The sequence below is a fragment of the Hemiscyllium ocellatum genome, chromosome 47, assembly GCF_020745735.1.
Source record: "Hemiscyllium ocellatum isolate sHemOce1 chromosome 47, sHemOce1.pat.X.cur, whole genome shotgun sequence".
Lineage (NCBI taxonomy): Eukaryota > Metazoa > Chordata > Chondrichthyes > Orectolobiformes > Hemiscylliidae > Hemiscyllium > Hemiscyllium ocellatum.
The window spans coordinates 7,414,108-7,433,758 of NC_083447.1; the positions used below are offsets into that span (position 1 = coordinate 7,414,108).

Sequence of the window (19,651 nt, forward strand, 5' to 3'; positions counted from 1 at the left end):
ACCTTTGAACACTTCCACATTCTAACATAAATATCCACACCACCCACACACACACACACACACACACACACACACACGTGCTCGTCTTCACATTCAACACACACATGCATAAACTCTGACATATACATTGACTAATGATCAAGTCACTCTGATGTCGAAAGGCTTCAGAGGAGGAGGGGAGGAAAGTATCAAGGATGTAATATTATAAATATGCTTTAATTTAGGGGGGGGGATTCTCATCCTCAATTAATAAGGACAAGTAAGTGCCGAGATAACATAACCAGTTACGGTTATGGCTCTAATTGCTGTACACAATGCACCTCTGGAGTCCTGCTGCTAACTATACCCCCAAAGCATGAAGAGGAAAACAGGCATATTCATTTTTAAACCTAATTTGTAGGCTGCTCATTTAAGGCCTCAATTGGGTGAGGCTGAAAGTTGTCTGGGATTTTTAAAATCCGACAGGAAAGCAATTCTAAGGGGTCACAGGGTGGCTTGGTGGTTAGTACTGCTGACTCTCAGGACCAGGGACCTCTTCAATTCCACCCTCGGGCGATTGTCTGTGCGGAGTTTGCACCTTCTCCGTGGGTTTCCTTTGGGTGCTCTGGTTTCCTCCCACAGCCCAAAGATGGATGTGAGCATAAGAGGTACAGTTAGTAAGTTTGCAGATGACACCAAAATTGGAGGTGTAGTGGACAGCGAAGAGGGTTACCTCAGATTACAACTGGATCTGGACCAGATGGGCCAATGGGCTGAGAAGTGGAGTTTAATTCAGATAAATGCGTGGTGCTGCATTTTGGGAAAGCAAATCTTAGCAGGCCTTATACACTTAATGGTAAGGTCCTAGGGAGTGTTGCTGAACAAAGGGACCCTGGAATATAGGTTTGTAGCTCCTTGAAAGTGGAGTCGCAGGTAGATAGGATAGTGAAGGCGGCGTTTGGTATGCTTTCCTTTATTGGTCAGAGTATTGAGTACAGCAGTTGGGAGGTCATGTTGCAGCTGGACAGGACATTGGTTAGGCCACTTTTGGAATATTGTGTGCAATTCTGGTCTCCTTCCTATCGGAAAGATGTTGTGGAACTTGAAAGGGTTCAGAAAGGATTTACAAGGATGTTGTCAGGGTTGGAGGGTTTGAGCTATAGGGAGATGCTGAACAGGCTGGGGCTGTTTTCCCTGGAGCGTCGGAGGCTGAGGGGTGACCTTATAGAGGTTTACAAAATGATGAGGGGCATGGATAGGATAAATAGACAAAGTCTCTTCCCTGGGGTGGGGGAGTCCAGAACTCGAGGGCATAGGTTTAGGGTGAGAGGGGAAAGATATAAAAGAGACTAAGGGGCAACTTTTTCACAAAGAGGGTGGTACGTGTATGGAATGAGCTGCCAGAGGATGTGGTGGAGGCTTCCCCGTCCGAGAATATGAACACCTACCTTATTACAGGCTTTTTTTGTGTTTGTATTATCTGGCCACATCCACCAGTGAATCACCAGGATTTAAAGGGGCCTTGCAGAAATCAAGTCCATGTTTGAAAGCAGTTGTTGTAGCCTCAGTATACGTTCCTTGAGAGAGGAGTCGCAGGTAGGTAGGATAGGGAAGGTGGCACTTGGTATGCTTGCCGTTATTGGTCAGTGTATTGAGTACTGTGTTGGAAGGTCATATTGCACCTGCCCAGCACATTGATTCACCCACTTTTGGAATACTGCATTCCATTCCAGTCTCCTTGCAATAGGAAGGATGTTATGAAAATTGAAGGGGTTCAGAGAAGATTTACAAGGATGCTGCCCTGGGTTGGTGGGTTTGAGCCATAGGGAGAGGCTGAATAGGCTAGTACTGTTTTCCCTGGAGCATCGGAGGCTGAAGGGTGACCTTATAGAGATTTATAGAATCATGAGAACATAGATGGGAAAGAATAGCCAAGGTCTTTTCCCCGGGGTAGGAGAATCCAACACTAGAGGACACAGCTTTAAGGTGTGAGGGGAAAGATTTAAAAGAGACCTAAGGGGCAACCTTTTCACACAGAGGGTGGTGTGTGTATGGAATGAGCTGCCAGAGGAAGTGGTGGAGGCTGGTACAATTGCAACATTTAAAAGGCATCTGGATGGGTATATGAATAGGAAGCTTTTAGAGAGATATGGGCCAAATACTGGCAAATGGGACTAGATTAATTTAGGTTATTCAGTTGGCATGGACGAGTTGGACCAAAGGGTCTGTTTTCATGCTGTTCAGCTCTAGGACTCTGTAACTCAAGACCCCAAAATCTCAACTTGTGACACTTCGAGGTTGCACCCCATGGTTTGGGAAGGCCTGGCCTGGGAGAATAATGCAGCAAGCATTTTACGAGAATGCACCTGCAACCCCTGTTTCCAAGGCTTATTCATTCTTCATAAAATTTATTAAAAAAAGACATTGCAAAACATTTTGTCTAGAATATTAAACAAATACATACCACGTCAGGTATACAGCCCAGGGGCAAAACGATTCATATTGAAAATTACAGAAAGTGCAGCAGTTTCTTCTCTGTACACCTTGTCCCACTCTGAGGGACATCAATATATATTTGTGGGCAGCACGGTGGTACGGTGGTTAGCACTGCTGCCTCACAGCACCAGTGACCCGGGTTCAATTCCCGCCTCTGATGACTGTCTGTGTGGAGTTTGCATGTTCTCCCCGTGTCTGCGTGGGTTTCCTCCGGGTGCTCCGGTTTCCTCCCACAGTCCAAAGATGTGCGGGCCAGGTGAATTGGCCATGCTAAATTGCCCGTAGTGTTAGGTAAGGAATAAATGTAGGGGTATGGGTGGGTTTCGTTTCGGCGGGTCATGTGGACTTGTTAGGCCGAAGGGCCTGTTTCCACACTGTAAGTAATCTAAATCTAAATTTTCGATGCTCTTGATTTATAATGTACGTTCTTTGTAAGCTAGGGCCAGTGGGGTCCTACAATGTCCAGCCGCTTGGTGTACTATGGTTGAACGGCTTTAGGCAGAAAGCGTTTCCCACCTCCCACCTCTGTGATGGTTGTCCCAAGCGTCAGAGCATTTAGTCACTGATATCCCAACCCAATCTACTCCCACTGCCAGCACCCGGCCCATATCCCTCCAAACCCTCCCTATTCATATACCCATCCAGATGCCTCTTAAATGTTGCAATTGTAGCAGCCTCCACCACTTCCTCTGGCAGCTCATTCCATACACGTATCACCCTCTGTGTGAAAATGTTGCCCCTTAGGTCTCTTTTATATCTTTCCCCTCTCATCCTAAACCTATGCCGTCTGGTTCTGAACTCCCCGACCACAGGAAAAAGACTGCCTATTTATCCTATCCATGCCCCTCAATTTTGTAAACCTCTATAAAGTCACCCCTCATCCTCCGACGCTCTAGGGAAAAACAGCCCCAGCCTGTTCAGCCTCTCCCTGTAGCTCAGACCCTCCAACCCTGGCAACATCCTTGTAAATCTTTTCTGAACCCTTCCAAGTTTCACAACATCTTTCCGATAGGAAGGAGACCAGAATTGCACGCAATATTATTAGCCAAACTCAATTCCCCCTGAATTAATTGGCTTGATAGGCTGTTTCAGAGGGCAGTTGTCCATTGCTGTGGGTCACATGCAAGCCAGATCGAGTAAAGATGTTTGATTTTCTTTGTCTAAAGAGACATTAATGAAGCAGACAGGTTTTATGACACTCATTTCATGGCCACCATCGAGACTAGCTTTCATTTCTAGATTTTTTTTATTCGAAGTAGATTGCGCCAGATGTCAATCGGGATTTGAACCCACGTCCCGAAGGTATTAGCTGGATTATTACCGCTGTGAATTACCATTACTCCGACCGCCTCCCCCTCACCTTTTCTCGGATTTCCAAAGCTCTCTTGCACAGCGGTTCAGCTTCTTTGTATTTACCCCGCTTGCCAAATAGCACAGCAAGATTGTTCAAAGTGGCAGCCACCTGCACAGGAGGAATTAAAAAGCCAGGTTAGAACACGACGCTTTTTAATCTAGTTTCTGGAATTTCCCCAATCCTGAAGATGAAACGGCTCTTTTTTTTACAGCGTTCAGAGCCCAACATGCATGCAGTTCAGCAAGGGGTCATCACAGAGTCAAAGAAATGGACAGACAGAAACATACCTTTCGATCCAACTCATCCATACTGACCAGATATCCTAAATTAATCCAGTCCCGTTTCTCAGCACCTGGCCCATACCCCTCGCTCAGCTCTTCCTATTCGTGTACCCACCCAGATGCTGTTTAAATTTTATAGTTGTACACATCCTCCTCTTCCATACACTCACCACCCTTTGCGTGAAAACATTGCCCCTTAGGTCCTTTTCAAATCTCTCCTGTTGCACCTTAAATCTATGCCCTTTAGTTTTGGACTCCCCTACCCGGGGAAAAAGACCTTGATAATTCACCCTATCCATGCCCCTCATGATTTTATAAACCTCGATAAGGGTCACCGTTGGCCTCGATGATCATCAGTCAGAGGAATTAGCCTGCAACAAGTGATCTCACATAGACCTGCTAGCTACAACACTAGCCTATTTCCAAACCTCCCTCCCTAATCAAGAAGTGTTCACCATCACTGCAGGCTCCTGCTGCTGGTCAGGTGAAAGTTAACCGACTCCGCACTACACCAACCACTGCAATGTCTCTGGTAATTAACGCACAGAAAGAGGCCATTCATCTCAACAGATGGCATCTTATGCGCCTTCTTCAATGTCTCGCCAACTCACCCAATCAGCATTTTCTTCCACACCCTCCTCCTTCATGTATTTATCAAACTTTCCCTTAAATTCATCTATGCTATTCACCTTAATGACTCACTCCTTGTGACAACAAATTCCACATTCGCACCATTCTCTGGGTAAAGAAGCTTCCCCTGAGTTTGCAGTTGGATTTATTGGTCGCCATCTGATCCTAGTTCTGGTTTGACTCTCCAATCGAACCTTGCTAAGCCTCTCTTTACCCTGAAAGCATTTGCCAGGTCAGGAGACATTAGGTTAACCTACATAATGTTTTGTTAAAAAAAAACTTTAAAAAAAAGACTGATACACCAAAGGTGCCTATTTATTTACTTTTGAAACAGTTAGAAATGTAGAAGCCAATGTGGGCACAGCAAGATGCCACAAAATTCATACAATAAACACCAGATAATCTGCTTTTATTCCTAGTTGAAGAATTTGCTTGCGTCCCCTTGCTTTTCTTCAAATACTCACTGGACTGTTTGTATCATCTGAGAGAACTTTGGTTTACATATCACTCAGAAAACGTAATGAATATATAAAATATAAAAGGGCGTGGATAAGCTCTTTTCCCCTGGGTAGGGGAGTCCAAAACTAGATGGCATAGGTTTAAGGCGAGGGGACAGATCTCAAAGGCACCTGAGAGTCAACCTTTTCCACACATGGGGTGGTGTGCATATAGAATGAGCTGGCAGAAGTAGTAATAGAGGAGGGTACAGTCACAACATTTTAACGACAGGTACATGGATAGAAAAAAAAAGGTTTAGAGGATATGGGCTAAATGCAGGAAAATGGGATGAGCTCCGTTTAGGAAACTTGGTCAGCATGGATGAGTTGGACCGAAGTGCCTATTTCCGTGCATGACTCTATGGGATCTGTAGCACTCTCTCAGCAGTGCACTGGTACTGTCATACTGGAAAACATGGTCGACTTGTTGCAGTTGCACCAAGGAGGTGAGAGAGTACCAGCTGCTGAAACTCAGGCAGCACGGGATGTCGTGGTGCTTTAAAGATTTGCTGCTGTCTCTATGGAGTGTACTTCAGCAAGTGTGAACAACATTCCAGAGAAGAAAGAAAACTCAGGGATGCAACGTCCTTCTCTTTTAACCACATCCCTGCATAGCACCAACCATCTGTCTGCACCCTGTCAATCCTGGGGTTTAAATCCATCATGGTGATGTGTTTCTATAGTTTTCTAACTTCCTCCATCCTTACAGTCTGCTAAGGTCCCTGGACTCCTCCTATCCTGTCATCATGCATCCCCAATTTTAATTGACTCATCATTGCCTTCAGGTGTCTGTGCCCAAGCTCTGTAGTTCAATCTCTTTAATTGCACTCACCTCATTGAAAATCGACTATTTGGGCCAAGCTTTAGGCATTGGACCTTAATACAGCTTATGTGTTGTCATCCAATCCCCACAGTGTGGAAGTTGGCCCACTGAGTCGACGCCGACTCTCCAGACACACCCCTACCCTGTCCTTGTAGCACTGCATTGCCCATAGCCAATCTGCCTAACCTGCAGAGTTTTGGACTGTGGGAGGAAACTGGAGCACCCAGAGGAAACCTACGCAGCATGTGGAGAATGTGCAAACTCCAGATAGACAGTCACCAGACGGTGGGATCAAACCCAGATCCCCGGTGCTATAAGGCAGCTGTACTAACTACTGAGAAACTGTTGCGTTAAATTTAGCTTGATAATGCAGCTGAAAGTAGTCTTGGGATGTTTTGCTATATTAAATGTGCTATGCAAGTACAATTGCAGTATTGGCTGACAATCCAACCTTTCTGGCTCAAGTAATTTACTCTACTAAGCAGCTCAGTTAAAGAGTATAACAGTAAAAATAATAAACTGACCGCTGGATGATCCTGGCCCAGAGTTTTCTCCCGGATTGTCAGGGCATCATTTAAAAGGTTTGCAGCTTCTTTGTATTTGTTTTGATCTCTGTAAAACACAGGGAAAAGGATCATGAGGAGGATTTCTGAGAATGGTGGAAGTTAGGGTTACCGAGACTCTGCTATTGCCTTTCCTTGCAGCAGCTGAGAAACTGCAGGCAACAAACAAAGCATTCTGTTTTTAATTAAACAACAATGTGGAGCTGTAATTTGCAAACAGCGCTGATGGGTTTGAGGGATCATTCTTGCCTCCGGACATTTACATTCCCAAAACCGAGTGTTTGGACTTTCACCGAGATACAAAGGGCTGCTTTCCCTCATTACAAGGACAGAGTGTGACATTTGTAATAACTCTCAAATTAAAGCATCCTTTAAGAGAGCAGCATTTGCATATAGTGTGATGGGCTGTCTTCACCGCCCCATCCCCAGATAAACATACAGGAAGTAGCAGCAGGAGTAGACTATTTGACCCAGAGAAGCTGCTTCACTAATCAACACAACCCTGGCCTTTAACTCCACTTTCCTTTCTGCTCCTTTTCCCTCGATTCCCAAAGAGACAAAACATCTGGCCACTGCAGCTTCAAATATATTCAACAACGGAGCATCCACAATCCTTCAGGCTAGAGAATTACAAAAATTCATTAACTTTTGGGTAGGATATTTCTCTGCATCCCAGGGTAGCTTAGATGTGGGGGTTGGGAAATGGAGGGGGGAGTTGTGCAGAGTGATGGAGGCAACTGCCAAGGGGAGATAGAAGTCTTAATTACTTCAATGCATTTGTAGTGGATGCTGTTGTGAATAATATTGTCAGAGAACCATAGAAATGTACAGCATGGAAACAGACCCTTCAGTCCAACTCATCCATGCTGACCAGATATCCTAAATTAACCTAGTCTCATTTGCCAACATTTGGCCTATATCCCTCTTACACCTTCCTATTCATATACCCATCCAGATGCCTTTTAAATGCTGTAATTCTACCAGCCTCCACCACTTCCTCTGGCAGCTCATTCCATACATGTGTGAAAAAGTTCCCCCTTTTACATCTTTGTCCTCTCTTTTCTTCTTCACTAGCCTATCTACCTGCAACTCCATTTTCAAAGAACTGTGAACCTGCATTCTAAGGTCTCTTTGTTTAGCAACATTCCCCAGGACCTTACGATTTGAGTGGCTAATTTATTACTGAAAAGTTTTAAATCATAAAAACTCACATTTGTGTGTTATCACAACTCAAAGCATCTCATATATTGTGAATTAATGCAACCATTTAATTGCAACCTCACCAGTTGACAGGGAATTTATGGTCAATAGGCATATCTCAATTATTTTAAAAATAATTTACTGTTAACTTATGCCCATTTCATACTAATTTAAACACTTGGTACTTAGAGATTTCTAGAAAATTGCTTTAGAGATTTCTAGAGAATTGCTTTCCTTGTGTAACATGACATTTAGTTTAATTGAGCAGCAACAATTATTGATGAGATTGCTGAATTCTTCTAATTCTGCTTTGTAAGAGTCCAAATAACAGAAGTATTTTTACTTCGTGACTGCACCACCCAATAAATGAGCTAATGAGAAACAAAAACAAAAGGTAGCCTCCAAAAATTAGATTAGATTAGATTCCCTTACAGTGTGGAAACAGGCCCTTTGGTCCAACAAGTCCACACCGACCCTTCGAAGGGCAGACCCATTCCCTTACAATTACCCCTGACTAGTGCACCAAACACTATGGGCAACTTAGCATGGCCAATTCACCTGACCTGCACATCTTTGGATTGTGGGAAGAAACCGGAGCACCCGGAGGAAACCCACACAGACACGGGGAGAATGTGCAAACTCCACGCAGACGGTTACCAGAGGCGGGAATTGAACCCGGGTCCCTGGTGCTGTGAGGCTGCAGTGCTAACCACTGAGCCACTGTGCCACCCAAATAAAAGCAGCCCCCGAGAAAGTCTGAACACGTGCCCTTGAAAGAGAAAAAAATTCATACAAGAGTGACACTGGATTAGTGAAGGAACTGACAGTGGAAGCCTAACCTATCCCTACACCTACAACTGCAGTAACAGCCCCTGGGCAATGACTTCAGTTAATGTAACTTTCCCTAATACAGTGGAGGGTTACTGCAACAGTTGGGAAGAACTGACTGAGTGAGTGAACCAAATCCACAAACCCCCCCACCCCCCCCCCACCATCTCTATAATCTATAGCCCTTGAACACTCTCCCAATCCTGGATTTCTATCGATCTATTATTCACTTTCAGCTGCCTTAGCCCCAAACTCTGGAATTAATTCTCTAAAGCTCTCCACCTCTTGTTGCTCTTAAGATGAAAATGGTGACCATGGGATGCCGTCTTGAAGGGCAGCAGTCTGCACTGTGAAGTTGTTCCCATGATACCATTAGGTATGGAAATCCAGTAACAAAGCCCTAGCCCACTCCTACTAAAGCAAACCGATCACACCTGGTGATATAGAAGTCCAGAGCAAACCAAAGAATTAAAGTTCCAATCTGATCTCCCCACTTTACAATGATGCCATAATCTGGAGTAATTGGGTGAGGTGGAGGTGGGAAACGTAATAATTTCAGTCTTTGGGAGCACAATGAGAAGCAGATATTAATCTTGGCAAAATTCTGGCAGCAGCCCACGTGCATGCACAGTCTCATCCTGGAGATGTGGAATTGAATCAAATTGAATTTATTGTCACTTGTACCGAGGCTTTGTCTTGTGAGCAATACAGGCAGATCACAGAATCAAGTAGCATAGATAAGGAAATAAAAGGTAAACAGCAGCAGAAACAAAAACACAGGTACAGGCGAATGTTAAGAGTTGGTGAGTCCATTCAATATTTGAACAATAGTAGGGTAGAAACTGTTTCTAAACTGGCTGGTGTGCGTGTACGCGTGCGCGTGTGCGTGGGCGTGCGTGTTTTCTCCCTGATAGTAGAGTTTGCAGAAAAACATTGCCAGGGTGGGATGGATCTTTGAGAATACTGGCAGCCTTTCCTTGACAGCGGGCCTGTTAGATGGATTCTATAGATGGGAGGTTGCCCTTTCTGATTGTCTGGGTAAAGTTCGCCCCTCTCTGTAACCATCTCCGATCTTGAATGGTATAGTTGCCATATTAGGTAGTGATACATCCAGACAGAATGCTCTTGGCCCCGGAGCTCGACACTCTCATTCGTTCCACCTCTGTGCTGTTAATGTGTAGGGGGTCATGAGTAACATCCCACCGAAAGTCCATAAGGAGTTCCTTGGTTTTGCCAGCACTGAGAGCTAGATTGTTCTCAGTGCACAATTTTTCCAGGTCTTCCACCTCCTGTCTGTAGTCTGTTTCATCGCCTTCTAAGATTCAACCAACTATGGTGGCGTCACCAGTGAACTTGTAAATGGCATTAGTCTGGTATTAGGTGATGCAGTCATGGGTACCCAGGGAGTACAGTAGGGGGCTGAGTACGCACCCCTGGGGGCTCCAGTGTTGAGTGTTAGTGACGATGAAATATTGTCCCCAATCTTCACTGATTGTGGCCTGTGGGTCAGGAAACTGAGGATCGAGCTGCAGAGAGTGGGGCTGAGTCTGAGATCGCTAAGTTGAGTAATCAGTCTCAAAAGGATAATAGTGCTGAAGGCTGAACTGTAGTCAATGAGTAGGATTCTTATGTAGCTGTTCTTAATGTCAAGATGTTCTGGGGAGGAGTGAAGGGCAAGTGATATGGCATCTGACGTGGATCTGTTGGTCCGATAGGCAAATTGGAGTGGGTCAAGGGTAGTGGGGAGGCTGGAGCTGATTAATGCCATGAGCAGCCTTTCAAAGCACTTCATGACCAATGAAGTTAGGGTCACTGGGCAGTAGTCATTGAGACATGCTGCACGAGCCTTCTTAGGAGGGGGATGGGAGATGGGAAGAGAAAGAGAGGAAACAAAATATGAACAGCAGAGAAAATAGAACAACATTTGCAATAAGAAAGAGAGTTTCCTGGCGTGACCTGCTCTCTTACTGCTGGAGAATCTTTCTTCCCCACCCCCTCCCCTTCTTGAAGGTGGTGGTTGGCCTTGCCTTCATCCTGCCCTGAAGCCCTCACACGGTGGGGCAGAGGGGGTTCTTCATTCTTTGCTACATTCTGTCCCACGTGGCTTAAAGCTGCCTTTACAATGGTGTTTGCATCCCAGCTGCTGGCCTGAGGAAGTCCCAGTGACTTTACATTGAAATGAAGAACGTGGGCCACCCATGTTGGCAGGTTTGAGATGGAACGGGTAAAAGAATCACAGAAACAAGATGTAAAAGCATCTTCAGTAACAAGTGTCATGTTAAAAATTATTTTTAAGATCAACATTTGCTTCTTGACATATATTAGAAACGATGCAATATGCCTCTAAGTGAATTGAAAAGCACTAATCCAATTTGTGGATCGGGCTAGCCTTTCAAAATCTTGATGACCTTCTGTAAACCCCTGAACATAACTAATTCCTTCAGGTATTCATGATCCTCTTAGCATACTAACTATATTTAGTTCTGTATGACAATTCACAGAGACAGCTGTATTGTAGAAATACAATGAAAATTACAGCCAGAGATATACAGCACAGAAACGGACCATTCAGTCCCACTCATCCATGCTGACCAGATATCCTAAATTAATCTAATCCCATTTGCCAGCACTTGGCCCATATCCCTCCAAACCCTTCCTATTCATATACCCCTCCTTTAAATGTTGCAATTGTACCAGCCTCCACCACATCCTCTGGCAGCTCATTCCATACACGTACCACCCTCTGTATGAAAAGGATGCCCCTTAGGTCCCTTTTAAATATTTCCCCTTTCAACCTAAACCTATGCCCTCGAGTTCTGGACTCCCCCACCCCACGGAAAAGACCTTGTCTATTTATCCCATCCATGTCCCTCATGATTTTATAAACGTCTATAAAGGTCATCCTTCAGCCTCCGATGCTCCAGGGAAAACAGCCCCAGCCTGTTCAGCCTCTCCTTATAGCTCAAATCCTCCAACCCTGGCATCATCCTTGTAAATCTTTTCTGACCCCTTTCAGGTTTCACAACATCTTTCTGATAGGAAGGAGACCAGAATTGCACGCAATAGTCCAAAAGTGGCCTAACCAATGTCCTGTACAGCCGCAACATGACCTCCCAACTCCTGTACTCAATACTCTGACCAACAACGGAAAGCATACCAAACGCCTTCTTCACTATCCTATCTACCTGTGACTCCACTTTCAAGGAGCTATGAACCTGCACTCCAAGGTCCCTTTGCTCAGTAACACTCCCCAGGACCTTACCGTTAAATGTACAAGTCCTGTCCTGCTTTTCCAAAATGCAGCACCTTGCATTTATCTAAATTAATCTCCATCTGCCACTTCTCAGCCCATTGGTACAAGATCATTGTGAAGTTATATTGTGAAGTAACCTTCTTCATTGTCCACTCCACCTCCAATTTTGGTATCATCTGCAAACTTACTAACTATACCTCCTATGTTCTCATCCAAATCATCTTCATAAATGATGAAAAGCACTGATTCTTGTGGACACATGTTCAAGCATACACAGCCAAGCACTTAGACACATGCACATGGATATGGACACACACAGATACAAACAGAGGTGCCCACACAGGTGAACAACTTGCTGTCTAGAAATACTGACTCGCTCCAACGTCCTCCTGCAAATACTGACACATTCTTGGGAACTCTATATCAGATCCTGAGGGGTGTCACATTTTTTCACTTAAAAAAAATCATTACCCTTGCTATTGGTGCAGTGGTGTGCTGTATCAAAAGAAATAAACAGGAAATATTGGTTGTGAAAATATTTTTCAATGAATACAGGCAACATGCAAATAAGTCAGTAAAAACAAAAAAAAGAGAGAGGAGAGATGCAGAAATCTGATACATTCTGCACACTCTGCATTTGTACTAAATGTTCACTCGGGATCAGAGTAACACAAGCAAGTTAAAGTGATGAGCCGTGATGAAGCTTCCCAAACTGCTTTCACCATGATCCCACTTCGAGGGTTCTCAGTGAACATTATGAAAACAAGGGAATGGGAAAGCAGAGACCTGTGAGAGTGAGGGGGATCCAGGGCAACTACTGTTGTTTCAGTGATAATAGCCCCAAAAGCTCAGCTCAGGACTCTAGTTGGGAACCAATCACCACTTTTGGAAACCTTGAACTAAGAGAATTGCTCAGGAGAACAAGGGCAGCAAATGCAAACTCCATTCTTCAGTTTGCTGGGTAAGGTTCCTGAACTCCCTCCATAACCTATACTATGCAAATTAATACATTAAAAGGAGATTTGCCCAAAGTTCTCATTTCTATTGCCCCTAATATTTGCATGTTAAGTAAGCTCCAAGTTAATCATACCTGTATACCAAGGCGAGAATATTTAACATGGTGGCCACATCAGGGTGGTTGTGGCCTGATGTTTTCTCCAGGTCCTCCAGTGCTTGTTTACAGAGAGGAACAGCCACTTCATAACGGCCTTGTGAAGCGTACTGTATCACCAGATTGTGCAGTGTTCGCAGTCGTGCTGGGATTTCATATCCGCCCTGTTGGGCTGCTGCTGCTGCACTGCTGTGCTGCTGGTGCACTGCAATATACAAGGACACAAATCAAAACACTTCAGTACCCAGACTCCTCTCTGCTGATCATTGAACATTTCACTTCTTACACTAAACTTTCTTCCTTCCCTGCAAGATTCACAGGTTGTCCTTATTCCTCCCTCTTCCAAGATGGCTGGTAGCTTAGGCAACAAATGTTGACAGATTATTCAGTCAGAGACAGCTGAGCCAATATACTCAGTCTAAACTGACCACTGACCAGAATTTAACTGATCAGCCATATAGACTTTGAAGATCCAGGAGCAGGTCAGAGGCTGGGAATCCTGCAGAAAGTAATGCATCTCCTGGCTTCTAAAAGTCCACAAGACATAAGTTAAGAGTGTAATAGAATTGCCCCAACACCCAAGAAGTTTTATACTATCCAAAACTTGATGAATACCTCATTCACCAGCTTTAAAATTCACTTCCATCACTATAGGTGCACAGAGGCTGCAAGTGTTGACCATTTCTAAGAAGCACTACAGCAGCTAGCCGAAGTTCCATTAACAGCACCTCCCAAAAGTGTGACTTCCACTACTTAAAAGAGAACAAAGGCAGCAGGTGCAGGGGAACACCACCATCTGAAAGTTTACCCCCCCAAATCATACAGCGTCCCAAGTTAAAATATATCTCAGTGACACTAAGTCAAAAACGCTGAAACTCCCATGACAGTACTGTTGGTACACCCACATCACAGGGACTGTAACAGTTGAAGAAGGTAATTCACCACCAACTTGTCAAAGAGAAGCAAGTCCCAATGCCAACACTCATTAATTCAGCACAGAAAGGGATTAAACATGGAACCTTTCTGGTACATGCAGCTTATCAGGAGTTTTGATACTGACTTCAAAGCCAAGTAGAAGCTCTCCCAGGGTCTCCCCTGGTGCAATGAAATGAAAAATAAAGAATAGGCAACACTGGAAGCTAGTGCATATCAGAAGCAAGGACAAAACGCAAAAAGATTCAATATCAAATCCGTGACTTGTTCATAACTCAAATCAAACAATCTATTTGATGTGCGCTGTCATCTTCACTGTGAAGGGTAGATAAGCCACAATAGCATTCCACACCTCTACTAACAAGCCATCAGGGGAATTAAGCATCAACTTTTGACACAGATGATGTCCAGGCATGATACTGAGTAGTTATGGTGGAGGATAATAATTCAGATGTCCGATTTCAAGCCTCAGTCTGGGAAATGACGACATAAAATCTAAATCTAATTGAAAGCAATCAAACCAGTAACTTGTGGGGTGACACCAAACGAAACCTCACGCTAAGTATGGGTTGTCACAAAATCTAAACCACTTCACTCACACCTTTGAAAGATATAGGGTAACCATCTAGCCATGCAAGTCTAAATTCGAGTGGTGCTGGAAAAGCACAGCAAGTCAGGCAGGATCCGAGGAGCAGGAAAATCAAAGTTTCGGGCAAAAGCCCTTCATCAGGGCTTTTGATGCAGGAAAATCAATGATGAAGGGCTTTTGCCTGAAATGTTGATTCTCCTGCTCCTCGGATGCTGCTCTGACCTGCTGTGCTTTTCCAGCACCACACTCTCAACTCTAAATCTCCAGCATCTGCAGTCCTCACGTTGGCCATATAGCTCCTGCATTCAATCAAATCATGGCTGAACTTCTACATGAATTCCAATGCCCCACCCTATTCCCCGATGTTGTCAGTACTCTGTACTGAATGTTCAATTATAGAGCATCTGCTTTTTCTGCTTCAAGGAATTTCAGAACAAGAATATTTAGGATCTAGAGGAGACAATGTCCTTCCATTATGAATTAGGAACAAGAGTAGCCAATACTGCCCTTGAAGCCTGATGTACCATTCAATAACATCACCACTTATTGGACTGTGGCCTCAACTCCACTTTCCTGCTTAACCCCCGATAACCTTTAATTCCCTTTTGGTCAAGAATCTATTCACTTCTACCTAAAAATATTCAATGACGCTGCCTCGACTGCTCTCTGGGGATGAGAGTTCCAAACATTCATGACCGCCTGAAGGAAGATTATCTCAGTCTTAAATGGGAAATCCCTTATTTTTAAACTGCGTCCCTTTCTGCATCTACCAAGTCAAATCTCCACCGGATTGGTATTTACATCCAACCTTTTCTCATAAGGTGGGCCCCTCACCCCAGCATTGAGACAATCTTGTTCAAACTGCAGTTTTGTTTGGATTCACTCAGAATTTAGGGCATTGCTTGCTAGACCAGTATTTATTACCCATTCCTAATTGCCCTTGAAAAGGTGGTAAGGAGCTGCCTCAGACAAACAGATCCAGAGTCTGATGTAATTCATTCAGTCTCTTTTTAAATAAGGCGACGAAAACTGCACAAAGTGTTCCAGGTGCGATCTCTCTAATATCCGATACAATTGCTGCAAAATGTCCCAGGGTTTAGATTCCATTCACCTTGCAATAAACATTCCATATGCCGCCTTCATAATTCATACTTAAAAATGAACTTTTGTGATTCTTGTACTGGGACACCCAGATCCCTCTGCCTCTCAGAGTTCTGCTACCTCTCTATATTTAATATTCTTCTGGCCAAAGAAGTCAAGTTCGCAATTTCCCACATTAAATTCCATGTCCAAAGCTTTACCCACAACCTATCTATATCCCTTGACAGACATCTTATATTCTCCCCACATATTCCTAACTATCTTTTCATCATCAGCAAATTTAGCAACCATAATTCAGTCTCAACATCCAAGTCTTTAGCACAGGGTATAGATAGTTGACGCCCTGGCACAGACGCCTGTGGTAACATTTGTTACATGTTACCAACCAGAAAATGTCCCATCGATGCCCATACAGTGTTTCCTTTCACTAATCAATACTAATATATACCCTGCACTCTATGAGCTCATACTCTGTGCCTTTGATAATCCAAGTACAACACATCCAGAAGCTCTCCCGGAAACACATTGCTTATTATTTCGTCAATAATAAATTAATCACATTATTTCCTTTCACAAAACCATGATGACTGTGCCTGATTATGCTGAGAAGTTCCAGTTGGCCAGCGAAAACCCTGTGAATAACCGATTCCAACATTGTCCCTATGACAGATGTCAAGCTTAACTGGTCTGTGGTTGGTTTCTTGCTTTCTGTCTACCTCTGTTCTTGAATAGAGAATTTGATGAAACTTCTCTAGAATCAAGGGAATTTTGAAAAGTTATTTGTGGAAATTACTTGTATCACCCAGGGTGAAGACAGATGCAAGATATCTGACCAACTCAAACCATTTCCTTATTTTCCATTGATGCTCTTTACTCACTCTCCAAAGAGACCAAAGCTCACTGTAGTTACTCTTAACTTTTTAATTGGATTATATTTGACTGTAAGTTTGGGAGAAGATTTGTAGCTCGGGTGCTCGTTGTTGTGGTTTTGTTCGCCAAGCTGGGAATTTGTGTTGCAGACGTTTCATCCCCTGTCTAGGTGACATCCTCAGTGCTTGACAGCCTCCTGTGAAGCGCTTCTGTGATCTTTCCTCCGGCATTTATAGTGGTTTGAATCTGCCGCTTCCAGTTGTCAGTTTCAGCTGTCCATTGCAGTGATCGGTATATTGGGTCCAGGTCGATGTGCTTATTGATAGAATCTACGGATGAATGCCATGCCTCTACGAATTCCCTGGCTATTCTCTGTTTGGCTTGTTCTATAATAGTAGTGTTGTCCCAGTCGAATTCATGTTGCTGGTCATCTGCGTGTGTGGCTACTAAGGATAGCTGGTCGTGTCGTTTCGTGGCTAGTTGGTGTTCACTAGTATTTGACTCTAGTATTACGTCATGTCATTGGCTCTTAATGAAGTGGTCAGACAGGTACTCAACTGTATAATGATTGGAACATGACCACCTTCTCAGGCTACCTGCAATTAATGGTGGTTTCGTCAACATCACCCCAAAACCCTGACAGCAATATTTTGCAGAGGAACGTTCACTAGGTCAAGAGAGACTGTTCAGCAAAGACAGGAAAAACACAATCTATAAATTTTTAAAAAGCTTAAGTGAGACAGCCACCCTGATCTCATGCCCTCATCAAAGCTAACCAATATCAAACATGGAAATAAATAACTGCAGTGTTTTGCAGACAATCTCCTGCAACTATCTCCACCCTTTTTCTGTGAGATGCCTTGATATAATTTATAAAATCTTTCATCTTTCAGGTGCAGAAACTCATCCGCTTTGCTTTTGGCATTTTTCCAAAAAGGCTTCGCGTTCACTTTGCTGGAATTGATGGCGTGTTTCACATGAGCCCTTTGTCTGAAGGAGTCGTACTGGAAGTGGCAGTTCACGTCAGTTGTGTTGTAATCAGAACAACAACGGGGGGACTTGCACATGATTTAGGGAGGTCGGAGACTGTGGAAAAGGACATGGAAGATATAGAATGTAGGGAAACAGATGGTGACATCTGGAAAACTATCCATATTAAAAATGAGGAAGTGCTGGATGTCTTGAAACACAAAAGTGGATAAGACCCCAGGACCTGATCAGGTGTACCCTAGAACTCTGTGGGAAGCTACAGAAGTGATTGCTGGGCCTCTTGCTGAGATATTTGTATCATCGATAGTCACAAGTGAGGTGCCAGAAGACTGGAGGTTGGCAAACATGGTACCACTGTTTAAGAAGGGTGGTAAGCACAAGCCAGGGAATTATAGACCAATGAGCCTGACATTGGTGGTGGGCAAGTTGTTGGAGGGAATCCTTAGGGACAGGATGTACATTTATTTGGATAGGGTTAGTCAACATGGCTTCGTGCATGGGAAATCATGTTTCACAAACTTGATTGAGTTTTTTGAAGTAACAACAAAGAGGATTGAGGAGGGCAGAGCGGTAGATGTGATCTATATGGACTTCAGTAAGGCATTCGATAAGGTTCCCCATGGGAGACTGATTAGTAAGGTCAGATCTCATGGAATACAGGGAGAACTAGTCATTTGGATACAGAACTGGCCCTGTTAATAAGTTTGCAGATGACACTAAAATTGGAGGTGTAGACGACATCAAAGAAGGCTACCTCAGATTGCAACTGCATCTTGATCAGATGGGCCAATGGGCTGAGAAGTGGCAGATGGAGTTTAATTTAGATAAATGTGAAGTGCTGCATTTTGGGAAAGCAAATCTTAGCAGGACCTATACACTTAATGGTAAGATCCCAGGGAATGCTGCTGAACAAAGAGACCTTGGAATGCAGGTTCATAGCTCCTTGAAAAGAGAGCTGCAGGTAGATAGGATAGTGATGAAGGCGTTTGGTATGCTTTCCTTTATTGGTCAGAGTATTGATTACAGGAGATGGGAGGTCAAGTTGCGCTTGTATAGGACATGGATTCGGTCACTGTTGGAATATTGTATGCAATTCTGATCTCCTTCCTATCAGAAAGATGTTGTGAAACTTGAAAGGGTTCAGAAAAGATTTACAAGGATGTTATCAGGATTGGAGGATTTGAGCTATTGAAGGATTGAAGGTTGAACAGGTTGGGGCTGTTTTCCCTGGAGTGTTGGAGGCTGAGGGGTGACCTTAGAGATTTATAAAATCATGAGGGGCATGGATAGGATAAACAGACAAAGTCTCTTTTCTGAGATGGTGGGGGGGGGGGGGGGGGGGGGCTCGGGGGAGAAAGAGTCCAGAACTAGAGGGCATAGGTTTAGGGTGAGAGGGGAAAGATAAAGTGACAACTTTTTCCACATAGAAGGTGGTACGTGTATGGAATGAACTACCACAGGAAATGGTGGAGGCTGGTATAATTAAAAGGCATCTGGATGAATATATGAGAACAGGAGGCGTTTGGAGGGATATGGGCCAGGAGCTGGCACGTGGGACCAGACTGGGTGAGGGTATCTCGTTGGCATGGACGGGTTGGACCAAAGGGTCTGTTTCTGTATTGTATATCTCTATGACTCTATGCTGAATTTTTATATCTAAAGAGAGAAGGCAATAGAATTTTAAAATCAGTTCCTGAAATATATACATAATACATACATTGAGTCTGCTCATCCTCATTCGGGAATAGGTCATCCAGTGGAACCTTGGCGAATACACTGTCTTTATCTTCCTGTCAAATGGAGAAGGAAATCAGAAAGAACAGTCGTGAGAAGTTTAGAAACACTTTACAATGTGGCTATACCTCAAAATACACTGCAGATATCCTGTGCCTCAGAACTAAAGAACTCAATTTTCAGTAGCCCATCAGTAGCAAGAACAAATATGAGCATACTTTAAAAATAACATCTTTGGATGCATGTCAGTCTTCCAAAGCCACTGGAACATGGTGATATTTTCAGAGCGAAGGGAGGAAGGTGAAGGGGGTCAGCAGGGGAAGTCAGCAATCCACTTATGTCCAACTGTTTGCTAAACGTCTTGAGGAGCTTGTAAATGAAATGGGGAAGGCTAAAGTGATTTTTGAATCACAGACTAG

At 43.9% G+C, this 19,651-nt stretch overlaps 1 protein-coding gene across 4 annotated transcripts in view; it reads right to left on the reverse strand.

The window, feature by feature from the left end:
- klc3 (kinesin light chain 3) overlaps positions 1 to 19,651 on the reverse strand; it is a 77,297-nt gene that overhangs the window by 35,774 nt on the left and 21,872 nt on the right. For all 4 annotated transcript variants that reach the window (XM_060855905.1, XM_060855904.1, XM_060855902.1 and 1 more), the window contains exons 4-7: positions 19,216 to 19,288; positions 12,995 to 13,220; positions 6,585 to 6,672; positions 3,836 to 3,937 (exon numbers count right to left, since the gene is read on the reverse strand). In XM_060855905.1, the coding sequence (XP_060711888.1) occupies positions 3,836 to 3,937; positions 6,585 to 6,672; positions 12,995 to 13,220; positions 19,216 to 19,288 (489 nt within the window). The remainder of the gene's footprint in view (positions 1 to 3,835; positions 3,938 to 6,584; positions 6,673 to 12,994; positions 13,221 to 19,215; positions 19,289 to 19,651) is intronic.